The 24,317-nt window shown below is 61.3% G+C and overlaps 1 protein-coding gene across 1 annotated transcript in view; it reads left to right on the top strand.

The window, feature by feature from the left end:
* NCS1 (neuronal calcium sensor 1) overlaps window positions 1-15,509 on the top strand; it is a gene marked incomplete at both ends in the record, with an annotated part of 34,740 nt that extends 19,231 nt beyond the window's left edge. The window contains 6 exons of the mRNA XM_084236753.1: window positions 2,820-2,844; window positions 10,847-10,985; window positions 12,071-12,149; window positions 13,336-13,424; window positions 13,695-13,772; window positions 15,411-15,509. Of these exons, the coding sequence (XP_084092879.1) occupies window positions 2,820-2,844; window positions 10,847-10,985; window positions 12,071-12,149; window positions 13,336-13,424; window positions 13,695-13,772; window positions 15,411-15,509 (509 nt within the window). The remainder of the gene's footprint in view (window positions 1-2,819; window positions 2,845-10,846; window positions 10,986-12,070; window positions 12,150-13,335; window positions 13,425-13,694; window positions 13,773-15,410) is intronic.
* Window positions 15,510-24,317: the final 8,808 nt, after the last annotated feature.

Genomic DNA, 24,317 nt, shown 5'->3' with positions numbered 1-24,317 from the left:
CCTCGCTTTACCTTTCCTGGCGCGGGCTGACCGAAGCGCCGGTGGGTCTGTGGAAGGCCCCACGTTGCAGTTTCATCTGCTTCAGGATCACGCTCGGGTTAGCTCTTCCGGGCAGGAGCACTCCGTGGCCTGCTCGTCCTCGCTGCATCCAGTCAGGGGCCCGTGGCGGGGGTGGGGGCGGAGTGGACACCTGGGGGCGCCAGTTTGACGGAGGACAATCCTCTTTAGCGGTTGTGTTGTGGGTGGGGAAGATGGGACTCGCCACGCCCCTGCTAGTTGAGGGACGCGATGGTCTGGACTGACGCGAGGGTGGACCGGGGGGTGGGAAGCGAGCTGACTGAGAGAAGCGGCCGAGTGCTCACGGGACAGGTGGCGCGGGAAGGCTCTCCGAGGCGGTGTGGGATGGCTGAGCTTCTAGAAACGGGCAGGATGCTGGGGATGCGGGTCTCGGAGCTGCCCCGGGGGGGCAGAGACCTCCTTCCGCCTGTGGCCTTGGGGTTCCTGCCTCTGCTCACCTCCCCCCCTCTAGGTTGGGGTGCTTGCTGGTAAGCGGGACAGGAATTCCGACGCCGGCCTGCCTGGCCCTGGGGGAGGGGCTGGAGGCAGGTGACCCGCCCCCCGGGGAGCTGTCTGCTGTCACCCCCCTCCGAGATCCTCCGAGACCAGGCAGTGAGCGGTGAGGTGCTGCTTGCCCGGCACGGTGCCAGGGACCCCGACGGCCTCATAGGCTTCCTAAAGGTTAATGAGCTGCTTGAAGCGTTGGGGAGGGCTTGTCTCCCACCCAGCGCACATCCTGGGGGGCCGGGCAGGGTGGGGGGCTGCTTAACCCACTAGAATGATCACCCAGGACCATGCTAGTGGGGAGGGGGAACTCACCCTCCCTCCAGCCCATGGCTGCTGCGTCCTGGGGGCTCAGGCGGTGAGGAGACAACGGAAGGCCAGGGCCAGAGAAGCCCTGGGGATTGTGTGGGGGTCAGAGGAGGCCAGGGTTCCATGGAAGCCTCTGACTCTCTGAACCCCTGCAACCCCAAGGCCCCCAGTGGACCTGCCGGCCAGTTCCTGCATATGCCACACAATGCCAAGGTCACACGAGGTCGTGCAGCTCACTGGCTGACTCGGGGTGGGGGGGGCACCCAACAGGGCGTCCATCCTGGGCTCTGGAGGCACAGCCTGGCCCCCTGGTCCTGCCGTTTCAGGCCAGGTCAGCAACCTGTCTGAATCTCAGTCTTCTCATGGATTTGGGGGACCACACCTGCCTGCGGATTCTCGGTCAGGTGTTTAGCACCGAGCACCTCGGTCTTCAGGACAAGCCCATTTTGCAGACGAGGAAGCAGACTCAGGGGCAGCGCCCTCCGCAGGGACACGCGGCTAGTAAGCTGGGGCGCTGGCTGAGCCCCGGCAAACCCCGAGTTTCGCCTGATCTATGACGCTGTCCCGTGCCTCGGCCCCCCTGGCCTGACTCCTTCCCACCCCTGCCCTCTGCCAGGTTCTTGGAAATTGTGTTTTTCTCCAGCAGGCCAGGCTGTTTGGGTCCCTGGTCTCTCCCGCCCACCAAGGCCTGGCGCTCTGGCGAGCGGCCTGCTCGGCAGGGCTGTCCCTCACCATCTGACCTGAGGTTGTGGGAGGGCCCTCCCGGCCCAGGCGTCTGACCACCGGGTTCGAGGCTGTGGGTCGGGCTGCTGAGCCCCAGAAGAGTTCCGACCTCACCCTACTGCTTGTCCTGGCCCTGTGTGCCTCAGTTTCCCCACACAGAGCCAGGACAGAATAACACTGTCTTCGCTCAGAGCCGCATCAGCTGGGCCAGAGCACGGGGTGCAGATCGGGGTACCCCAAGGGCACCGGTGCGGGGTGGCTGTTACAGCTGGCTTTGACCAGTCTTTGAGACGTGGTTTCCTCAAGTCTGATGAGGCACAAAGATTCAGGGCCTCTCTTCCCACACCCCAGGGATCTGATTCCTTTCCGCACCCGACCTCCACCTAGCACCCACCTCCTGTCCATGCACCCCCACCCCGTGCCGGCACCCCATGTCTCACACCCGTGGGGCTCAGGTTCCCGGGTCCACTCGAGCTGCAGGGCTGACTCCCTCCTCCCTGCTGAGGAACCTGGAGGCTGAGGGCTGGGAAGCCGGGCACTTTCCCGGGGTCACCTTGCAGGGAGCGAGTGTGGCCTTGGAGGTGGCCCACACAGCTTCTCGCTCAGTGGTTTTAGAGAGAACATTGGTTTGGTTCCAACTTGAGCCTTTTCGGTGCTTTTCAGAAGTGCCGCTGTCTTGGTTGGCTTCACGGCCAGCGGGGAAGGGCTGCTGGGCCTGGCTGGCCACTAGGCCGCTTTGCGTGGCTTCCTTTGCTCTTGGTTGGCAGCTCCGTCTGGCCTGGCCTGTCTAGCTGGGAGGTCCACTGCGAGTGGCTGGAGGAATGGAGTGCTGGGTGCTGCGAGGGCTGAGGAGAGCTGCTTCCCTCCCCAGCGGGGACCCTGCAGGGCATGGGGTGGCTGAATCCCCAAGAAACTCACACCCTCCCTGACCATGCTCTCCCGGCCCCTCCACCCCCCCGCACATATGAGGTGGTCCTGGCAGTCCTCGAAGCAGCCATGGTGGCTGTGGGCAGGGGATGGATCTGCTGTCCCCTGCAGGGTGCCGGGCACAGAGCTGGCTGGGGGCTGTTCCCTGGGGCATTTTCTTGTTCAGCATCAGCTGGTGCCCGACATGGGCAAGCCGGTGCGTAGGGTGGGGTGGGGTGAGCAGGAGGGGGCCCCGGGTCTGCCTGTTCCCTGGGACACCTCCCTGAGCTAAAAGGCCTCTTTTCTGTTTTCTCTTGCAGTTACCGAGAAGGAGGTGCAGCAGTGGTGAGTAACTGCTTTTCCCCACATTGTTTTGGGGGTAGGGCTAGGGTGTTGCTTTTGTGCTGGTGGGATGGGGCCCTGGGCAGGCCTGTGAGAGAGGCCCAGCCTCAAACCCCCCCACCCCCCCACCCCCAACGCTGCAGCCTTTGTTCAGACCCATCAGTCAAGGGAGGGATTGCTGTAGATTCTGTACTGGCTGGGGGTGGGGTGTTGTTGTGGGGTTGGTGCCCCCTGGCCCTGTGTGGCACATTCCAGGCCCTGCCCACCAGAGGGAGGGTTTGGGATCAGAAACTAGTCGGGAGACTGTGTCCCCGGCCCGGCTTTGTCATTCAGTCATCCAGTGACCTTGAGAAGTTTCTTCTCCTCCTTGGGGCGCAGCTGCTCCTCCTGCTAGATGAGCCATTAGATTAGCTCAAAGATGGCAAATAGTTTCCTCTCGGATGCAGCTCATATCAGTTCATGGTGGCACTGCCTGGAGTGCTGTGTTAGGAAGGATTCTGAGGCTGCATGGCAAGGAGCAGTGGGGGTTAGTGAGGTTGGTAATGGATTAGTGATGCCTGCCCTGGGCTGGGGCACGGAGAGTGGCATATTGTCTGCCTGTGTGGAATGTGGAGCACAGCAGAGGTTCACACAGGGAGGACAGGCAGAGTGGAGACGGGGGTACGTGTGCAAGGAGGCGAGCTTGGAGAACTTCTAGTAAAAGTTGGCGGCTTAGAAATGGAGTCTAGAGGCCTGGTCTTGCCTTTCCATCTGAGTGACCTCAGGTGACATAACCCTGGAGCCTCAGTTTCCCCACACGTATACAGGATTGAGGACACATCGGGAAGACCTTTCCTGTAAAGATAGTGACCCAGTGGTGACAGCTGTTGCCTGGGGTCTTCTGTCTACTGTCCAGACGGAGAACTGAGGCCTTACTATGTGTCCTCATCACACAGTCAGGCGTGGGAGCCCAGCAAGGACCTAGGCCAGGAGGCTAAGGGAACTCCGAGGGAGGCAGGGGCAGAGTCCCCAGGCTGCAGGGGGCAAGAGCTGCGGTTGCCCTTCAGCTCTGCTGGCCCCTTGCTGGACACCCAGCTAATGGGCAGCCCAGGCTGCACCAGGCAAGCGGAGCATCTGTAGAGGGAGCGGTTGCCACCACTTCCTCCTCCCCCACATCCTAGGACCAATGTGGGCCTGGCCTGCCGACCTCATTTTCCATTTCACCTCCCCAGGTGAGTGTTCCAGAAACATTCCTGCTTCTAGGTCTTCATTCCTGTGCTCTCCCTCCTAGAACACCAAAGTCTTCCTTCCTGGGCCCTGTCTACCTGCTCCTGCCCCCTGAAATACCTGCTTTGCCTTTCCGGGCTATCTGAGCTCTAGCCTCCCAAAGGCTCACCTAAGTCACCTCCTCCATGAAGCCATCCTGGATTCCCCACCTGTACATAATCTTTCTTTGTCTTGCGCAGCAGCTAGAAGGGTCTTTGTCGAACAAAAGTCCCATGATGGGCCTCCCCTGGTGGTGCAGGGGGTTGAGTGCAGCGCTATGAGGCTGTCTGCAGCCTCTGCAGCGCGGGTTCGATCCCGGCCGGCCGCGGAGATACCCACATGGTGCAGCAGACCTCTCCTGTCTCGCCCGCTGCTCCCCTCAGCAGTGTATTTTGGTCAGTCTACCTGTTCTGTTCCCCACTCTGTCTCTGGTGAATCCTCTCACCCTCCTGCACCTCTGGCCTGTACCCTGGTTCTTGTATGTATGAATAAATACAGACAAGCTTGGGGCACCCTGGTCCGTAGCGGGAAGGCAGCAGGCTCGGGGTGACCTGCCAGCGAGACCCTGGCAGCTGAGCTCTTGCATCTGCTAATCCGGTAGGTGAATGTTCTGGACACATAGGAGTTTCTGGGCTGGAAGGCAGCCCAGTGTCTCCTAAGGAGGGTGGGGGCCCAGTGGCTAGAGTCACTGGGGAGAGCACATCCCCCACTCTGGCCATGACTGTGGCTGCTCCTGATGGTGGCACCTCCCCCGGGGCTGGGGCCTGGAGGCTGCAGAAGGGAAAGGGAGCAGAGCCGTCCCCTGGTCTGTGCCGGGCAGGCAGAGGCGGAAGTGTGTCCCTCACTGCTGCAGACCCTCCCTGGGCATGCTCAGAGGGAGGCCCCTTGTGACATCTGCTAGACCAGGCCCCTGAGCCCCAGACCCTCCCTGCTCACACCGGCCCTTCTCCTGGAGAGGCAGGAGGCCGGGTGGGCTTGAGCCCTGAGTCCCCACGATTGGCTGACCACTGGGCTTCTGCTGCCTGTTTCCCCACCTAGAACGTGAGGGAGGGTGACAGTCACACTTTATGGGAATACTGTGAAGGCTGCATGAGCTTAAAAAAAAAAAAAAAAAAAAAAGAGCCACATACAGCATTTGAAACAGTGTCGGGGAGGCTCTCTCTGCCGATGCTTGACAATCACACCCATGCTCTCGTCAGCACGGCCCTGTGCCTGAGGGCCACCCCTTACTAGGTGGATGGGGAAACTGAGGCCCAGATGGGCGGAGACTTTCATTCGCTCATCACGCTCACTGCTGAGCTAGGACTGGGCAGGGACTCAGCTGGGACGTGTCCTCAGCTCGGGGAATGGCAAGGACAGAGGCAGGGCTGAGGCCTGGGCACAGGCTGGGAGCCGTGGGGTGCCAGAAAGGGGCCAGGGCACAGAGACGTTGTTGAGGCCCCCTCAGTAAAACCCAGACCCTGGCCTCCTGCTGGGGGGGACTCCCTCCAGGGAGCTTATAAAGCCTAGAAGTGATCTTTTCTTGGTGAGAAGTGCTGTAGACCCCAAAGAGATGTTTTTTGGCTCATTTTGGGTTGTGTTCGTGGGGTAGTGGGGTCATTCACTCAGTGCCTCCCTCCAGCCTACCTGGGTCTAGAATGGCTGTTGCCCCCAGGGCAAAGCTGGACCAGGTGCCATGGCAGACATGGGTGATGGATCACAGATATAGGGCTCCAGATTTGCCTCTCCCTCCGCTCCCACGCTCTGGGCAGCTGGTGCCATTGCTGCTGGCATACTAAAGCCTGGCCTAACCCCCAGCTGCCGGGCCAGTCCTGACCACTCTTCTCTCCATCCCCCCACCCTGGCCCTTTGCCTGGGATGACACCTGCCCCCAGATGCCCTGCCCACTTTCAGAGACGCTTCCTCACCACAGCCTCCCAGTGCCATTTTCCGAGCATCCCTCAGCACACGGGCAGTGGGGGAATGCGCGGATGCCTGCCCGCCCGCCCTTGGGAGAAATGGGGCCTCCTAGCCCAGCCTCCAGGCGCTTCTGAGCCCAGCCTTCAGGGCTGCAAACTCTTCAGAATGAAACTCTCCGGGGCTGGAGCGGGGAAGCAGAGGGAGGGACATGCTGAGAGCAGAGGGCCACAGGGGACAGTTTTCCTGTCACCTGCCACGTGCCTGGGTGCATCCAGCTCCCTCCTGAGTTCCCTCCCCCTCCCCCTCTCTCCTTGCTTCCTCGTGCTCCCTACTGTGCTGGGTAAAGCTCCTCCCTCGGGTCCCCGCGTCTCTGACCTGATTTCTCCCCAGCTCACTGGCACCAGCCTCGTGGTGTCCCTCACGGTGCCAGGCACCTTCCTGCCTTGCCGTTCCCTCTGCCCAGGTGTCGGCGTCCAGTGCCGGCCCTGGAGGGGCGTTGCCCCTTTCTCCAGCATCATCAGGCTGTCTTGTTTTGTGCTGGCGTCCCGTGGCTGCTGCACACAGGGGAAGCAAGGCCCGGGTTTGGGTGTGAGTCTGTGATTTACCCCAGGCTGCACAGCGAGTGGCAGAGCCAGGATTAGAACTCAGGCCTTGGTGTGGATCAGGGCCCAGGTCCAGAGAGCCCAGGCCCAGTTGTCAGGAACAGAGGCGCTGGCCCAGGATGTGATACCCCAGCCAGCACCAACTGGGCGTCCCCCCGTGCCAGGCTCCACGCTGGATGCCCGCAGCACGGCCTGAGCTGCAGCTGGCCCTGGGCTGCGGGTGCTTGTCTGTATTTGGCAGAGTGGGGAGCCTGGAGGCTCGGAGAGGGGGGGGCCGGTGTGGGTGTGCAGTGGCCCGGGCCCTGGCTCTTGACGGGCTCAGTTCTGCACTGCAAGGGAAGGCTGGTGCCCACAGTGGGGCTGGTTCATGAGCCACAGCAGGTCCCAGCCCCTGAAGGCATGAGAACAAAGGGGACCTGACCCCCAGGGAGCTCAGCCCCCTCCCAGGACATAAACAAAGCGGGGGTGGGGGTGGGGGGGGCCAGACAGAGCTGGGGCTGGTGTGTGGCATTGTGGGTAGCGGGGTTTTTTTCCCCTTCCAGTCTCTGTTTCTCCAAGTTTTCTGAAATGCTTTTCTTCCTTTGCTGTAACCAAATAACCCAGCAGTGTTGGCACAAAATCGTGGTGTCACAGGGGCTGTGCAGGCGCCTTGCCGGGGCCGCTGTCAACCCGGGGCCCTCCCCGCCGCTGCTGCCGGGTGAGGACCGGGCTGGTCAGGAGGCGGCCTCGCCCCGCCCCACCCCGCGGGCCGGCAGTTGTGAGGCCCACACAGAGCGGCCCCATCTTACAGGTGACGAGGTTGAGGCTCGGGGCCGCCGTGTCTCCGAGGCCCCAGCTCAGGCCTGCGGGCTCCTGGTCCAGGAAACCCCACAAAGCTGAAGGCCGTGGCGGTGGGGGAAGCGCGGAGGGAACAGGACTTGGCTTTGTCCTCTCCGACGTGCTGGGACCCTCCTCCAGGATGCTCTGAAGTCAGGTCTCGGGGAGCTCTGGGAGGGGACTGCCACGCGGAGGGAGTTGTTTGAAAAGATAATGGGGCGATGATGCCAAGGCTGCCGCGGCCCAGCTGCGTGTGTGATTGCAGCTGGGGTTATGCTTTATTATTTCTCCGTCTATTTATTTTCCACCTTTCATGCTGCAGAAGAAGCCGCGGCGGCCCTTAACCCTTGGCACCGAGGGAGTCGGTGGAGACGACGCAGGGCCCGCTTCACGCTGGGTCCCAGGGTTGGTTCCGTGGGAACCCGTAGCACTGCGTTCTGGAAAACCCTCCGGGCCGGCCCTCTGGGGCACCGAGGGCAGCGCTGGGCTGGCTCTGGGCCCTCGGAGGGTGGAAGCCGAGTGGGATTTTGCATATTGCAGCTGCTTGGCGAGTGGGCGTCCCTCACGCACGTACGCGCAACATTTGTTCAGTCTCTGCTGAGTACCTACTGTGCGCCAGCCCAGTGCTGGGCGCTGAGGGCAGCGGAGACTGAGGGCTCACGGTGCCCAGAGTCTCCTGGGGGACACAGGTGTCCCCGAGGCTGGCGCAGCTGGGGCAAATATTTGGCCGTATTTGGGGGACACGGAGCCACAGGCATCTAGCAAGTGGAGCCTGGGGTGCTGCTCACCGAGCGTATGCGGAACAGGGCCCCGTGGAGAGTCCCCCAGCCCGGTGTCCACACTGCCCGGGGTTGGAACCCTGCGCTGGTCTGTGCCACTTACCACACCCGAGGGAACCGAGGGGCATATGGGGGGAAGGGAAAGGGGTGCTTGAGACCCCCTCACTGGGCACAGGACTGGGGCACAATGCCCACATCGCGGGCATAGCGCCAGGCTGCTTCCTGGAGACGGCAAGTCTGGAGGTGAGAAGGAGGGGCTGGGAGAGGCCCCGCCAGGGCGAGGTGGGGTGGCGGGGGGTCCGTGTCTCACTCCTCCTGGTGTGAACTTCGCCATGAGGATGGGGGCAGGGCGTGTGCCTGGGGGTGTCTGTGCAGGTGTCCCCGCTCAGCCAGCTGTGGGGACACGGGCCACCCCGCAGGACTGACCGCACATGAAGTCCTGACCCTGGACAGCAGCGAGCTGGGGGTCTGGGGACCACTGGGGTGTCTGGGGCCGTTCAGACCTCGCCCTCTCTGCTTCACGGAGGCAGGGTGGCCCCCTCCTGATGGCCCATGGGGTGATGCAGTGTTCGGGTGGCCGCCGTGTTACCATGCGTGTCTGTGGGGGCGGAGGCAGGGCGGCTTGCTGGAGGGGCCGCGGCGGGGACCTGGGAGGCAGGAGCGCTGGGGCTGAGCCCTGTCTCTGCTTGGAGCTGACTGGGTGACCTTGGCCAGTCTCTCCCTCTCTAGGCCCCACCCCCCATCAGTGCCCCAGGCAGGTGGGACCCATCCGTGGTTCCCCAGCTACCCATGGGGAGCCTCGGGCCCTAGCCAGGGTCCTTGGGGCCCGGGAGAGGAGGCCAGACATTGGACTTTCTCTCCACAGTCCGTGCTGTGCTGGGGACGTGGGGGCAAGTGTGTACAGAAGTCACAGGGCCCGGGGGAAGGGTGGGCCTGGAGCAGCTTTCTGGAGGACGTGCCATTGGGGTGCCTAGTAATGAATGGATCAGCCAGGTACCTCACTGGCAGAGGCCTGGCAGGTTCTAGAATGTGTGGCTGGGCGTGGGCTATTGGCAGTGGGGTGGGGGGTCGGCAGGAGGAGGCTGAGATCCCATAGTGACAGGCTCTAGGGGGTAACTGGGCAGGCCCCCCTGAAGGTTCCCGCTGTGCCTTCCCACGCGCCCCCCCAAGGCTGCAGGGCCCACGCTGGGGCCCACATGGCTGTGCTCAGGGCTGGCAGCTCTCCACCGCACCCCACCGGAGGCCTTTTGTTTACTCCTTCTTATTGTTTGCGATCTTTGAGAACCCACAGTGGAGAAATGAGTGGGCAGGGGCGTGGGCCTGAGGCTCCTCTGGCAGCGTCCAGGGCGGGGACTGCGGGACGGGCCTCCCCACAGCCACTGAGCCCTGCAGCCAGCCCCACGCCCCTCTGGCCCAGGACCACGCTGGCCCGGGGCCTGAGCTCACGCACCCAAGTGCTCCTGCTCCTGGGCTGAGCGCCCTGGCCCTGCTGTGAGGACGCGTGCCCCCAGCACCCAGCGAGGAGGCGCTGAGGAGGGCCGCAGAGGGGCAGCCGGGGTCACGGGTGCCCTAACCCGAGGCTGTCGCAGCCGGGGCAGGGCCCGTCCACGAAGGCTCAGCTCGGTGCTGCTACCCGAGCCTAGACGGAACAGGGCCCCGTGGAGAGTCACGCAGCCCGGTGTCCACACTGCCCGGGGTTGGAACCTTGGGCTGGTCCGTACCACTTACACACCCGAGGGAACCGAGAGGCATATTGGGGGAAGGGAAAGGGGTGCTTGAGACCCCCTCACTGGGCACAGGGATGGTGCCGCACACCTCAGCCTGCCGGGCAGCTCGTGTTCTCGTGGCTTCTCAGCCAGCCCGTGCCGAGTGTGTGGCGCCAGCATCTCCCCCGACTCTGACTCGGGGGGTGGGGAGTGCTCCCCTTTTAGAGAGGACGAGGCTGGATTGGAGAGATGAGGGTGCTTGTCTGGGGTTGCCCAGCGCACAGGCACGGACTGGGATTTGAACTGCGAGGCTGCGTTGCCACCAGCCCCCAGGCATCTGCAGGGCCCTGGCCGGGCACGGGGAGTGCAGGTGAGGTGCAGCCAAGGTCCCCCACCCCATCTTGTACCGCTCCAGGTCTGCACACACCTCCCTGGGAACCGGGGCTGGGGGTGCAGATGGGGGTGGGTGCGGGCCTGTGGGAGGAGCCAGCTGCCAGCCCCATATGGTGGCTCTGCCCACCGTTGCCACCAGCACCCCCAGCCCGCTTGGCAACGTAGTGCAGGGGGCTGAGTGGAGATGGGGAGGCGGGGTGTCTCGTGCAGAAGTCCCGCTTCAGGCAGGCTGTTCCCATCAGTTTTCGACCCCCATGTGGAGCACAGACTGATCACCAAGGCCCCAGGCGCGGGCTCTGGATTGGTTCCCATGGCGACGCTTATCCTCCTTATGCAGATGAGGTTTGGAGGGGCCGTCACCTGTCCAAGGTCACCTGTCTGAGGTCACGCAGCTGGTGGGGGCGAGTTGACATGGGTCCAGGCCTGTGATTCCAGGTCTACGCTGTGACCCCGTGAGGCACTCTCGGGTCAGGCCTCCAGGATTCGGGGGCAGCGAGCAGGGTCCCCTGACAGGTGGCTGCTGTGGCGCCTCCTGAATCCTCATCGCCCGGTCCATTCCCGTCAGGTACAAAGGCTTCATCAAGGATTGCCCCAGTGGGCAGCTGGACGCAGCCGGCTTCCAGAAGATCTACAAGCAGTTCTTCCCGTTTGGAGACCCCACCAAATTTGCCACCTTTGTTTTCAACGTCTTTGATGAAAACAAGGTGAGCGGGGGGCGGTGGGGGCTCGCTGGCGTACCCCACCCCCACCCCGGCAGCTGTGCGCTCAGCTCCCGCGGGCACCCGAGCGTCTCCACACCCACTCCCTCCTGCTGCTGTTCCCTGGTGGGAGGGAGCACGCACACGCGTGCACGCGCTCGCACACTCACAGGCGTGCGTGTGACATGTACCTTCTGAAACACACATGCACATCGCCACAGTCACACACGTGTATCCAGTCCTAGACTCACACCTGGCCAGCAGAGATGCATGCCTGCACACACGCACACGCACACGTGTGCACACACACGCTGTGGCCTTTTCCTGTAAGCACAGAACACAGGTACCCCCGGGGGGCGACGTCAGGATTGTCCCTGGCTGCTCACCAAGCGCCCCCTCTACAGGACTGTTTTCAATGAGGCCGTGCAAGTCCCTGCGGGTGTGTCCTTCCAAGCCCCGTCTTGCACATGGGGAAACTGAGTTTCGGGGGGTTCAGTCCTTTGAGCCTGGCTTCTAACAGTGAGCATCAGGCTTCTGAGGCCTGTCCAGGTGGCCCTGTCCACGGCTGCCCCAGCACTTGGTGGTGCACCGTTCAGGGCTTATTGACCTTGGCGCCACGTCCCAGGCTGTCCACTGGCTTTGCCCCCAGGACCCCAGGCTGACCGGCCCTGTGGGCGGAAAGAGCCAAGGCCTCTCAGGCCTGTTTCCTTATTTGCAAAACTAATGAGGAAATTTGAGACCGTCTTTAGAGCCCCTGCCCTCCTCACAAGCCTGCGCCTGTGGCTCCAGGTCAGGGAGGAAGGAAGGGTCTCTGGGGCTCTTTCCTGCCCGGATGGGAGCTCGGCGGCGGTGTCATCTGTCCTTTCACGGGTGTGGAGTCTGAGTCTCCCTTGGCCTCACCTGCCTCCCTGTCTCTCCTGCCTGACCTGCCCCCTCCTGGCACCTCTCCCCACCGTCCTTTGCTCCCGCCCTCACCCCTGAGTGCCCTTCGGTGGTGTGTGGCCACGGGTGCCGCTGCCCCCACTGCCGAGGTCCAGTCTGCACAGGTGGCCCGGCGCTGACCCCGCCTCCCTGCCTCTGTCTCCTGTCAGGACGGGCGGATCGAGTTCTCCGAGTTCATCCAGGCGCTGTCGGTCACCTCGAGGGGGACCCTGGATGAGAAGCTGCGGTGTGAGTCCCCCATGGGTGCCTTGGGGTGCTGGGCAGCGTCAGGCTGAAGGGAGGCAGCCCCGGCCCCGCCAGGCAGGTGTCACCTGGCAGGTGTCAGCCGGAGCTGCTGGGGCAGGTGCTGCCTGGTGAGCTCCTGTGGCCACACAGCTGGGCCAGGCTTTCTGTGCGGGCTGAGAGGGACACAGCCGTCCAGCCCCGGGAGCACGGAGGCGGCTGAGCGGGAGGAGCCAGGCCACTTAGGTGGGTGGACAGGGGCAGGAGCAGAGGTGGTTTTCAAGCAGGCGCAGGGCTGGGCATGTGGGCAGTGTGAATGGGCTAAGAGACTTACATCCAACCCCGGGCCACTACTGGCGCCCACTGGTTGGGTGACTGGTCCATTACTCACTCGCTCGCTCACCCACCTGTCATCAGTGCCGGGCCGGAGGCTGCGTCCACAGTGACTCAGATGGACAGGCCCTGGCTCTCCTGGCTGTCTGCCCTTGGGGGGGACATTATTCAAAAGATGCCCCCCAACGCAGCCCAGGCAGGCAGGAAGAGGCTGGTGTGAGCGGCAGGAGAGAGGCTGACCCCGGTAGGAGAGAGCTGGGCTGGGCCGGGCGGGGAGGCGGGAGGGAAGCGTGTCCAGGCTGGGGAGCAGCACGTGAGGCCCCAGGGGGCAGGAGAGAGTCAGAGGGGAGCCCGCGCATCATGTGGGGGTCACGGGACAGGGTGAGAAAGGGAGCCCGCAGGGGAGATGGTAATGGGGGGCCCCAGCTCCCCAAGGGAGCCCTGCCCTGCATTTTCTTTTTTCTTTTTCAAACTGAAGGAGGGTTTTATTCAGATAAAAGCTTTCTTTCCTTCTCCCTGAGCATGTTCTTTTATTGTCTGAGTTGACCATAGTGGGACCCAGCGTGGTGCAGGGGCAGGGGCGGAGGCTGGCTGGTGGGGAGCGAGGGGACACCTCCTGGCCCAGCCCGTCCCCGCTGGCCTCCAGCCCCCAGGCCTCCGGTACAGACCCAGCGCCCCTCCTCTGAGTGTCTTTGCTTCTGACCCTGTTGCAAGTGTGTGTGTCCCTGATGGAGCTACTCCTGGCTGCATGAGGAACGGGGCTGTGGGTCACCGGGGGCGTGCGGAGGTGCAGGGGGGAGGGGAGTGGGGGGCTTCTGCCCTGGGCTCAGGGTCACTCGCCCCGGCTGCTTGACCGCAGGGGCCTTCAAGCTCTATGACCTGGACAACGACGGCTACATCACCAGGAACGAGATGCTGGACATTGTGGACGCCATTTACCAGATGGTGGTGAGGCCTGGGGCAGACCCGGTAGATGGCGGGCCTGGCCCGGAGGGAGCACCGTGCGTGGCCGCTGTCCTGTCCGGGCGACTGCTTGGGTCACCTGGGGCTGGGGCCGGGTGGGGTGTTCCAGAGCCGAGTGGCCAAGCTGGTGTTGTGGGGCGTGGGAGGGAGAGGTGGGCCACATCTGAATCAGCATCGGCCGGGGGAGCAAAATTCAGCCCACGAACCCCTGGACCAGCGTGCCGCAGCCTGGCCCCACCTGCCTGTCCCCGGCAGGGGAACACCGTGGAGCTCCCCGAGGAGGAGAACACCCCTGAGAAGCGGGTGGACAGGATCTTCGCCATGATGGACAAGGTGCGGCAGGGGCGAGGCTGGACCTGGGACCGGGGCGGTGAGGGGTGGGGGCGCCCCAGTGGGCCTGGTGTGACGTGCCCCGCGGCAGCCATCCTCGTAGACATCACAGTTTTATCTGAGTTTTCCAACACCTTGTTTTTAAAATTGAGGTCACATTGGTTCACAACACTGACTGTGATTTAGGGGTGCAGGTTCCCAGATGGATGTCACCCCACGCCCAGGCACCCAGTGGGGCTGGGGTCTGCTTTGTGACATGAACTGTGGACGTGGCAGTGGGTCTGAGAGCCGTGGCTGGAAGTGGGGCCGAGTGGGGTGATGCCCACAGCGGGCCCGGGAGGTTGTCATGACAACTGTGCGCGCTTGACACAGTCACAGGTGCTGCTGGTTCCGTTAGGCGCCTCCACCTCGGTTCACCAGGGATAGAAAAGCTCAGTTCCAATTAGAAGTCGGCGAAAAGAAAGACCTCGTTTTCCCCATCCGAGTTCCCAGGCCCGCTGAATTCCATGCACCGACCCCAGGCCCAGAACCCGCTCTTTTCACCCCAATTATTTATTTTTTTATAATGCAAGTAACTTTGTTTAAAATGGGCTGCGCTGGGAGGTGGGGGAAGCTGTGTGGCTTGCGTGTCGCCGTGACCGAGGCTGATCTTACATTCTGTCGGGATGAGCAGCTGCTCTGAAAGCTTTGAACTTGAAGCCTGTGCTTGGTTAATTACAAAGAGAGCTGAGCGCATGTCAGGGAGGCCCGGCTGCTGGTCTCCTGGTAACAATCAAAAGATGTGTCGAGAGCGGGAGGCAAAGCCTACAGCCTCCTCCCGGGGTGACGCTCGGTTATTGAATCGATTCAGCGCTGCCAAGGCCACCCTCCTCAATCCCCCGCACCTCAGCTTCTACCTCCCTTATTTTGGAAACAAAGGCTCCTCCGGGACCAGTCTGGGTGTAGCTTCTGGTTCCCCTCGCCCCCTGGAACCCCGTGTAGCTGACTGGGCTGCAGTTTCCTCCCTGGTAAAGTGAGGTGACAGCTGCACCCTCTTAGGGCAGCTGTGCGAGGCCCCCCATGGGTGGTCCCTGAGGCCTTTTCCTTTCTCAGCCTCCTTGAGAAATGATACCCCCAGGGCTGGGATTCTGCCCAACTCCACCCCCCTCGCCCCCCAACCCACAGGGCCTGGCCCAAGTCCCTCTGTTTGAGCTGCACCCGCCTCCTTCGGCCTCCCGGGTAGACCTGCTCCAGGAACAGCTAATGCCTTCCAAGCGTGAGCCAGGCTGTCGGGCCGTAGCCCTTGGGATTAGCACACTTAGGGGAATTAGTGGTGACAGCGGTGGCCCATGGATGGCACGCTGCAGAGCTCTCTCCGCAGCTTGCGCTCAGGGGTGCGCAGCCTGGTGCCCCGGGGAAGCCAGGCAGCAACCCCCAGTCCCCAGAGGAGGGACCTGGCATAGGGAGGTGGGTCACATGCCCAAGGTCACCCAGCCCAGAGTGTCCGGCTCTGCCCCAAGCAGCTTTCCTGCCAGCTGCGTCCCCTCCCCTGACAATCAAGGAAGCACCCTTGGGACCAGCCCTGGGCCTTGGAGAAGCCCGAGATCCCCAGCCCAGGGGACCGGCTGTGCCTCCGCCTCAGCCGCCCGTCTCTGCTTGCAGAACGCCGACGGGAAGCTCACGCTGCAGGAGTTCCAGGAAGGCTCCAAGGCGGACCCCTCCATCGTGCAGGCGTTGTCCCTCTATGACGGGCTGGTATAGTCCCGGCCGCGCCCGGTGAGTGGGGCACGCGGGCGGGGGGCGGGCCGGGGGCGTGTGGGCACGTTGGCCTGTGCTGGGGTGTCAGGGCACGCGGGCTGGGGGACGGGCCGGGGAAATCAGCCCCAGGACACCTAGGCTTGGCCTAAGGCTCAGACTTTCCCAGGGGGATCTGAGGTCTGCCCGGTGCTGGCAGAGCTGGGAAGGGCGACCTTCTCAACAGCCAGAGCCCCTCAGTTTTTGTCATTTTTATATCCCTCAGGTTCAGCCTGAAATTTGAATAGACGCTTCCCTGGACTGAGGAGAGGGGCCGGGAGGGGCCTTCTCCTTCCTTCTCTGAATGGCCGTGGGAGGCCTGAGGCCTGGTGCTCTTAGCAGCAGCTCAAACGCGGGGTCTTTCTGCCCCACTACGGAGAGCAGCTGGCAGCGGCCCCTCTGGCCAGCAGGGAGCTGTCTTCCTTTTTGCCTTCTCCACTGTCCTCTTTCTTCTGCCTCTTCCCTCTTGTGTCCCCTGCGCGGGCTGGGAGGGATGGGCGTGAGGCCCCGAGGACCCTTGTAGCCGTAAACGCCCTGCGTGCGTCCTGGTGGACAGGAGGCCTGCCCTGTGGCCATGTGAGTCCTGCTTCTGTTCACCTTTCGTAGATAGTATTGATCAGCCCTTCCAAGGGCCACACCATTCCAGGCTCCCCGAGTGTGCATGGGAGGACGCCCGTGTCCTTGTTGGCGTCGGCATCGGCAGAGTGGCCTTGGCAGATGTGTAATGACCACGTGTTGTCATTTCAGCTTGCATTTCTTTTTTTTTTTATTTTTCTTTTATTTATGCATATAAGAGCTGGGTGTGGGAAGTGGGGGAGAGTATTCACCAGAGACAGAGTGGGGAGCAGAACAGGCAGATCTACTGAAATACACTGCTGAGGGGAGTAGCCAGGAGACAGGAGAGGCCTGCTATGCCATGTGGGCAGCTCCCTGGCTGGGGATTGAACTCAGGCCGCAGTGGCTGGTGATAGCTTGATAGCATTGAGACTTTAACCCCTGTGCCACCAGGGAGGCCCTTCTCTTATTGTTATTTTGCACAGGAAATCCTTTTTCATGGAAGAGACAGAGAAAATATGTTGAGAAGGAAAACCTCATAAAACATTTATTTAAAAAAAATAACAACCTTGGGCTTCCCCCGGTGGCGCAGCGGTTGAGCACTGGGCTGAGAAGCTGCCCGCAGCCTCTGCAGTGCCGGTTCCATCCCCGGCCGCCGGCGAGGGGCCCACATGGCGCACAGACCTCTCCTGCTGCGCCCTCTGCTCCCCTCAGCAGTGTACTTCGTCAGTCTGCCTGTTCTGTTCCCCACTCTGGCTCTGGTGAATTCTCTTGCCATCCCTCGCTTCTGACTGTACCCAGTGCTTGTATAAATAAATAAATAAATCTTTAAAAAAAACAAAAACAAAAACAACAACCTTATCTATAACCCAAGCGTAATCACTGTGGACATTGTGTGCATGCTGGTCCATGGTCTGATTTCTCAGCCCCTTTTGTGGATTATTTCCCATGGCCTCAGTGGCAGCTGTCACGTGGCATGCAGCTTTGTCTCCTCCGGGTCGTGGGGAAAATTGGGGCAAACCCAGATTCGGGTGCACCCTCACAAGAAAAAGTCACGTGGTGTAATTACTCTCTTTTAAGCACGGGAAAAATCTTGAATCACCCTATTTGTTTTCCTCTCACCATTTTCTATTAATCTGTATGTATCTATTTCCTCTGCTGTATGAGTTTGTGAGCATATGTTGTTTCCTGTTGTGTTTTTCCTAATGAACAACTTACAGGAAATGTTGATTTTTTTTTTTTTTCTTTTGGAGATTCGATACTCAGAAAAGAGGCTTTTCATGTGTTTTGCTGTTCTAATGTTCATATCCCGTTGCGTCCACACTGACGTTACTAAAAACGACCCGTGCGGGCACGTAGAGCCCCCTCACCAGCCCCACGGCAGCTGGGAAAGTGTGGCCTTATTTCCTGATCAGCTTTTCAGAGTGACCAGATCCATCTTTCCGTAGCTCTTCTGACCATCGCCTTCCTTTCCCCAGACTTTTCCTGGCAGGCACTTGATAGTGTCCACATCCAGTTTCTATTCCATCATCTTTGTGATGTGCTTGCCTTTTCAGATTCCTGATGCATTATTTATCTTAGGTAAACTACCGTTCTGTAATTCATGGAATCATTCGGGGAACTGAGATTGAGCGGTAAATGTTGTTTGAGGCCATCCTTTTTATCAACTGCATAGTATTCCGTCATAGGGCTGGGCCAGAACTTAACCAGGAGACACTTAGGTTGCTGGAAATTTTGGAGCGGGTTGTAAAAAGGAAATCTTCCTATTCACAGGCTCTGGTAGAGAGACTAGTATTAGCTCCAGGCCCCTTTCCCAGGTTCAGAGCCAGCAATTCACAGCCGATCTTGTACCATCTGTTCCCTCCCCCACAGCCACCTCACCAAGTTATTGTGAAGCAAATTCAAGACATCTGATCCCTTTATACACCCATTAATCAAAATACACTGAAGCAGTGATGACAGGATCCAATCTGAGAACTGTCAGGTCATTTCCTCGCTGTGTGATGGTCACTGAGTGTAATTACCAGGTGCTACACCCCCCCCCACCTCTCCTGGGCTCCGTGCCACAACTTGTTGGGACCACCTGGCACAGAGGTCCCTCATGGCCCTGAACGTCGCTGAGGGAGTCTTGCTGGGTCATGGCGTAACTGTACGTGTGACTTTTTGAGGAGCTACCTGTTTTCCACGGCAGCTGTACCCTTTGACCTTTTTTTTTTTAAAGATTTATTAATTTATTCATACAAGCACTGGGTAAAGTCAGAAGCGTGGGAGGGTGAGAGAACCCACCAGAGCCAGAGCGGGGAGCAGAGCAGGCAGACTGACAGAATACACTGCTGAGGGGAGCAGCGGGCTTGGCAGGAGAGGTCTGCCGGCACCATGTGGGACCCCTGCCGGCGGCCAAGGATCAAACCAGCGCTGCAGAGGCTGCGGGCAGCCTCATAGTCCAGCGCTCAACCGCTACACCACCAGGGGAGGCCCCCCTTTGACCTTCTTGTGGGCTGTGGAAAGGGCTCCAGGTTCTCCATCCCCTCACCAACACTTACTATCTTCCGGATATTTACTGTGGCCATCCGAGCAGGTGTGACGCGTGGATCCAACATGCATCGTGGGCCTGATGTGCATTTCCCTAGCGGCTGGTGCTGTGGAGCCTGGGCCCGCGTGCTTATGGGCCATTCCTTGCATTGCTTTTGATGGCCTCCAGCTTTTTAATCCTCTGAATCCATCCTAATTTATTCAACCAGTCCCCCAATCCTGGACACCAAAGTTGCCCCCTCCCTTCTTATTTTCCGAGTAGCAAGTCTCCCTTAAAATTAAATACTAAAGTGCTAAGTGGGTGCATGAGAGTCTGAGTGCCTGTCCAGGAGTTCTGCTCACAGAGCCCCCTGGCCCTGTGCCCCGCCAGCTCCTAACCGGCCCATCCCTGTGTCTTCCAGATACCTGGGAACCTCTCACCTCCTCCCTGCCTTGAGACCACCTCCTCAAGGGACACCGCCCTCCTGTGTCCACGGCCTCCCTCACCCTCCACACCCCGCCGGGCAGCCCTCCAGCTGTGCGGTCTGGCCCTCCTCGCCCCTGCCCTGCACCCCCTGCCGCCTGAAGCCACCGGCTCCAATCGCCAACCACCTCTGCTTGCGCGGAAAGCGCCACTGGGAAGGGAGCGGCTCCAGCCCTGCACAGCCAAGGACTTGCTGCCCCGGCAGGCGTTCCTCCCGCTCTCGCGCGCGTGCTTTTGTTTTTTTATTTCAAACAGACATTGTAAATGGAAAAAAAAAACCAACTACCTTCTGTCCTAAAGATATGGACTGACAGATGGGGAGAAGGCCTCGGGTCCGGGTCCCGAGAACTCTGCCTCATCCTTCGGTAGCCAGAGAGGCCACGGGAAGTCACGGCCTCAGGTGCGGGTGGGCTGGGGTGTCCGGGGAGCCCCAAATAATGATCAACACTATTCGTCGTCTTAGCAGCAAAACCACCTGCCTGGCTAGGATGATTAATTCTGATGGATGATTTTTTTTTGTGATAACAGTATTGTGCTTTTTGTGGGGAAAGTGAGGTTTTTTTTTATACATATGTAATTGATATCTTATTTATTGGTTGTTAACTATTGCTGCTGCCTCGTGTGTCCTCAGCTCCCAGGGATGCGGGGCCCACCGTTTACATGTGCACGCCTTCACCCACCTGCCCGCGCTTGGGAGGATGGTGGCCTGCAGTGGCCAAGAAGCCAAAAAACTTCTTTTTTTGTGTTTTTTGTTTTCTTTCCAGATGCCATGCTTGATGTCGGAGAGGGGAAGGTGGGTTTCTTAAATGGCTGATGCACTGTTCCCTCCAGCCCGAATGCCTCCACCTTGAACCCCTTCTCTCTGCTCCCGCCCTGTGCCCGCCCCCGCGCCCACAGCATCTTCCCCGAGGACAGACAGGGCACCTCTTTCTGTCCCTCGGCGCTGGCTTTGGTGTTTTCCACAGCATGAAGTTTGCAGAGGCTTGTCCTGTGACCAGGAGCCAGGACGGGGGGCTGGTTACAGCAGCAAAGGGCAAGGGAAGGGGTGTCTCTGCAAGCACGTGAGCAGAGGGCCAGGCCACTTCTCTCCTGGGTGGGTTTTGAAAACAGCCGCTGGGTCTCCTGCCCTCTGCACTCCTGCCTTCTGTCCGCCCGTCCCGTGGACAACACAGCCACCTTCTGCCCCATCTCTGTCTTAGCTGCTGGTAGAGGCAGCTTCTGGGGCAGTCCCCACCCCCAGGCTTCTAGCTCTGCCTGCCTGAGACAGAACCTCCACCAGGAAGGCCCAGGCTTTGCTTTGGGGTGTGGGCACCCCCTGCCTTCCAGGCCCAGCTACCCTTGAGGCTGGGCCGGGACCCGCTGGCTGTATCAGAAGGCCTCTAACATGCTGGGTCTGCTGCAGCTTGTGCTTCTGTGACCAAGTCTGCCAGACCCTCACTGCCAAGGGGCCCAAGTCACCCCTCTTCCCCCGCACGGGCCTTCAGGGACACTGAACCCCAGCTGGTGGTATGTAGATGACACCTTGGCCCTCCCTGCGGTGCCCCCTGGTCCCTCCTGGACTGTCTTTTTGGCCCAGCACTAGTCCACCCTTGGGAAGGCTTCTGTGATGGGGAGCAGCCCCCCAGGTTGTCCAGGGTCACACCTGTGTCTAGAATCCCTGCTTTCTCTTTGTAAATTCAGCAGCCTGGCATCTCCCCCTGGTCCCTAGGAGAGGAGAGCTGGCCCTGGGTCCCGCTTGTATTGCCCTTGACCTCCACTTTGCACTTCCCCAGGAGGCAGGGGTGCCTGTTAACGAGCCCCCACCCCACAGACCTTCCGCCAGAGAGCAGCTCTGCCCCAGGGCTCGTGTCATTCCTGCGGGCTGCAGTGCTCGGCCACCCCCATCCGGCTCCCTCTTCTTGCACTGCAGAGACTTTGGCTGCGCTCTGCCTCTGCTGCAAGCCCCCCCTCCACCCGCCGGATTCTGTGGACGGGGAGCAGGCCCATTTTCATAGGTGACTCAGAAGGGTGGGCTCTGACAGCTTCCTGCTCAGGCTGCTGCCCACCAGATCCTGTGGCTCCTCCGCCTGGCCCTGACCCAGGACCCCCAGGAGGGAGATGAACTTGACCACTTTGGGTAGCGGGGAGCAGGTGGGGCCTCCCCAGTCACTTCTCTAGCCTCTGCCTGTGCAGATTTTACTTCTGGGGACTTGGAGCCACACAGGCCTGCGGGGACAGGGAGGGGACTTGCGGCTGAGGAGTGCCCAGGGCTAAGCATGCGGGCGCAGCCATTCCAACGCCTGCGGAGGTCTGTGTGCAGCGCCTTCCCCCTGCCTCCTTGCCCTTCCGCCTTTCGGTTTGGATCCAGGGCTGTGGCCTTTGGCCTTAGCAGCTGACACACTGGCCCAAGCCTCAGACACACCTTTGACCAGTGCCTGGGTCACCCAAGGCTGCCAGCAGGGGCCCTTCTTCCTGGCAGGGTGCTGGACACTGGCTGCGTGTGCCCGAGGTTGCCGGGCAGGGGCAGCTCTGTCTCCTGCTGTCCCTGGGTCTCTTGCTGCGCAGCCTCGGGGTCTGAGCGGCGTGGGCCTTGCTCCCCAGCCCTGTGCCCCCTGGAACCCTGCCGATCAGATCGGCTCTCTTGAGGGCTTGCAGACCCCCCAGAAGCCAGGCCTTAGCCCCTCTGCACATTCTCGCTGCCTGGGCCCAGGAGGAGGTCCAGCTTCGGGCCATCTGCAGTGGCGCTGGCCTCTTCCCGTGCTCTCCACTCTGTGTTGACGGGACCTAGGAGAATGTCAGGAGTCTCCAGTATTTAACCAGACACCATTCAGAGTGACGCAGGCGTGACCTCTTCTCCTGGAAGGCTTTGCGGTTTGACAGCCAACTTCTTATATTATACACGCGTCTGGGCTTGCAGGGACATCCTCTCTTCTCTGGGGGGCGGGAGGAGGTTGGGTGCCCAGGCCCCTAGGGGAGCAGCCTCTCCCTGGAGAGCGCCTCACTGCCCCAAGTGGAAAGCTACCTGGTTCCCAGCGGAGAGCCTGGGCGCCACGGCAGCACAGCGCGCCCCCTGGTGGTGGTGAGCTGCAAAGGCATTCTGGGGTGGAAGAGGTCACAGTGCACTTGGGGGAAGCGGGGTGCAGGTGGGCCCCGGAGGAGGGCGCCCCGATTTCACCCAGGCCTCTGCCCCACATTAATGTCAGTATGTCTCCCGGGTGCCCCTCTTCTAGGTCTCCCCCAGGGCTAGCAAGTTAATTAGCATAAGGGCACTGTGATAGGAAGTCTTGCCCCTCACCCCTTTTTTAATATCTGCGGAATAAACCCAATGGTTGATTTTTGAATGAATAAAAGGCTTTTGTTGAATAAACAGCTGGTCCCATCTTCTGTCTTGGATCTAGGCTCAGACTGTCCACTCCCGGGGGTACAAGTAGGTCCCCACCGCCCACCCCCCCACCCCTGCCTGCCCGTGCCCGCTCTCCTGGGCCCTCTAACGCCAGGGAGACCCCGGGCCCATCTGACTGGCCAGCTTCTCCCCGGCTCGGGGCGGGTCACTTCTGTGTGTTGGGACTCAGTTTCTCCTCCGGGCAGGCGGGAGCCAGGTTCGCTCAGCCTGCCCCCTCCAGGGCGTCTTGGGGAGCAGGCAAGGGCGTAACAGCAGAGTGAGGGACCCGCACGGCCGTCTGCATGTGACGCCCCCACGCGGCACGCGCAGCTTTGGGAAGAAATTAGGGCAACTCTTAACCCAAAAGGAAAAAGAAGGCAGTGTCTGCTGGGGAGGCGCCTGATCTGCCTTTCCTGCCCCTGCGGGCCTCTTGGGGTGCGTCCTGTCTCGTGGGCTGGTGTGCGTCTCGGCAGCGGCAGACCCTGCCGCCGGTGTGGGGGGCCCCCGTCGCATGCCCGGCCCCTGCCCCTCCTGTATGTCGTCTGTGTCACCCGATTAAAATCGCTTCCTGACTTGTCTGTCTCCCCGTGTGGACCTGTTGCTTTGTCTCCTTCGTTTTCCTTCCATTTTAGGTTTTTTCTTCCTCCTGTGACGCCCTCTCTCCTGCTTTGGGTGTTGTCTGCTGGGTTCCCCAGAGAGAAAGGAGGTGCCAGGTGAGAACCTGGGAGCAGTGACTAAGCTAGAACATTCCAAGGAGTGTGTCTGGGAGGCCAGCTCTCGGAGGGGGCGCCTCACCCTGTGCCACCGGGCATCGCCACCCCTGCCCCGCCCATCTCCGGGGTCCCTTGGGGGTCTTTAAGGGGTGGGAAGGTGTGGCAAGGATTGGGCTAGACAGCCGAGCCAATTGCCGTGTGGAGCGGCCTGGAGGCTGGCTGAACCCGGGCCTGCCAGCGCCCTCCTGGGTCTCTGGGCGGTGAGGTCTGGGCGGGGCCAAGGGTCAGCATTTCTAAGGTTTCCGGGGTCAAGCCTGCGGCTGGTCTGGGGCCGCGCCTTGAGGCCCGGGGAGCTGTCCGCACTGCAGGCGGCCTGCTGGGTGCTGCTTCCCAGTGCCCAGGGCCCGGCCCGTCGTTCCTTCGCCTGGACGCGACTTCTGCACCGGGACGCAGGCACCGACGACGCCAGGTTTGTCGTTTGTCGCTTGCCGCGTGGAGGGGTGTCGTGGGGTCCCCTCCCTATCCAGCCAAGTACTGCTCAGGATCTGGGTGTTTGGGGAGGGGTGACCAGAAGCTCTCCCGAGCTTGACGAAGAAACAGTTCGGAGCAGTGAGTGGGGGTGACGCGCCCAGAGTAACTGTGGTTAGAAACGAAACTCGTTACTGCTCTAGGCCAAAGGCTCCTGCCCGAGCAAGAGGTGCAGGTTAACAGCTTTGACATTAGAAGCAGCTGCGGTTAGAAGGAAGCGCCGCCTGCCTACCCAGGGGGCGCTTCAGAGCCCACTGTGGGAGGGGACTTGGCGGCCCACCCCCACCTGCGAGAGGAAGCTGGAGGTCAGCCTGGCCCCCCTGGGCAGAGGCAGCACTGAGCAGGGAGGCGCAAAGATGGTGCCGACCCTCCAGGGCCAAGCAAACGGCCCTGGGCCCAGGGGCCGGCTCAGGCGGGGTCTGGAGGGAGGATGCAAGAAGGCCTCACGCACGCACGCACACCAGAGCAGGAAGCAGCGGCAAGGTGGGGAGGCCCGGGTTAGGGGTCCAGGATCCGGAACCAGACCCGACCTGCAGGCCTACACCCGCCCCCCGCCCCAGCACCACAGCCCAACCACCCAGCTCTGGCACGAAAGGCCTTAGAGCAAATCCTGCCGCGGCCCC

The sequence above is a fragment of the Talpa europaea genome (assembly GCF_964194135.1).
Source record: "Talpa europaea genome assembly, chromosome: 7".
NCBI classification, from domain to species: Eukaryota; Metazoa; Chordata; class Mammalia; order Eulipotyphla; family Talpidae; genus Talpa; species Talpa europaea.
Note: the sequence above shows the minus strand (reverse complement) of the source record. Positions and strands in the feature narration are given on the sequence as shown.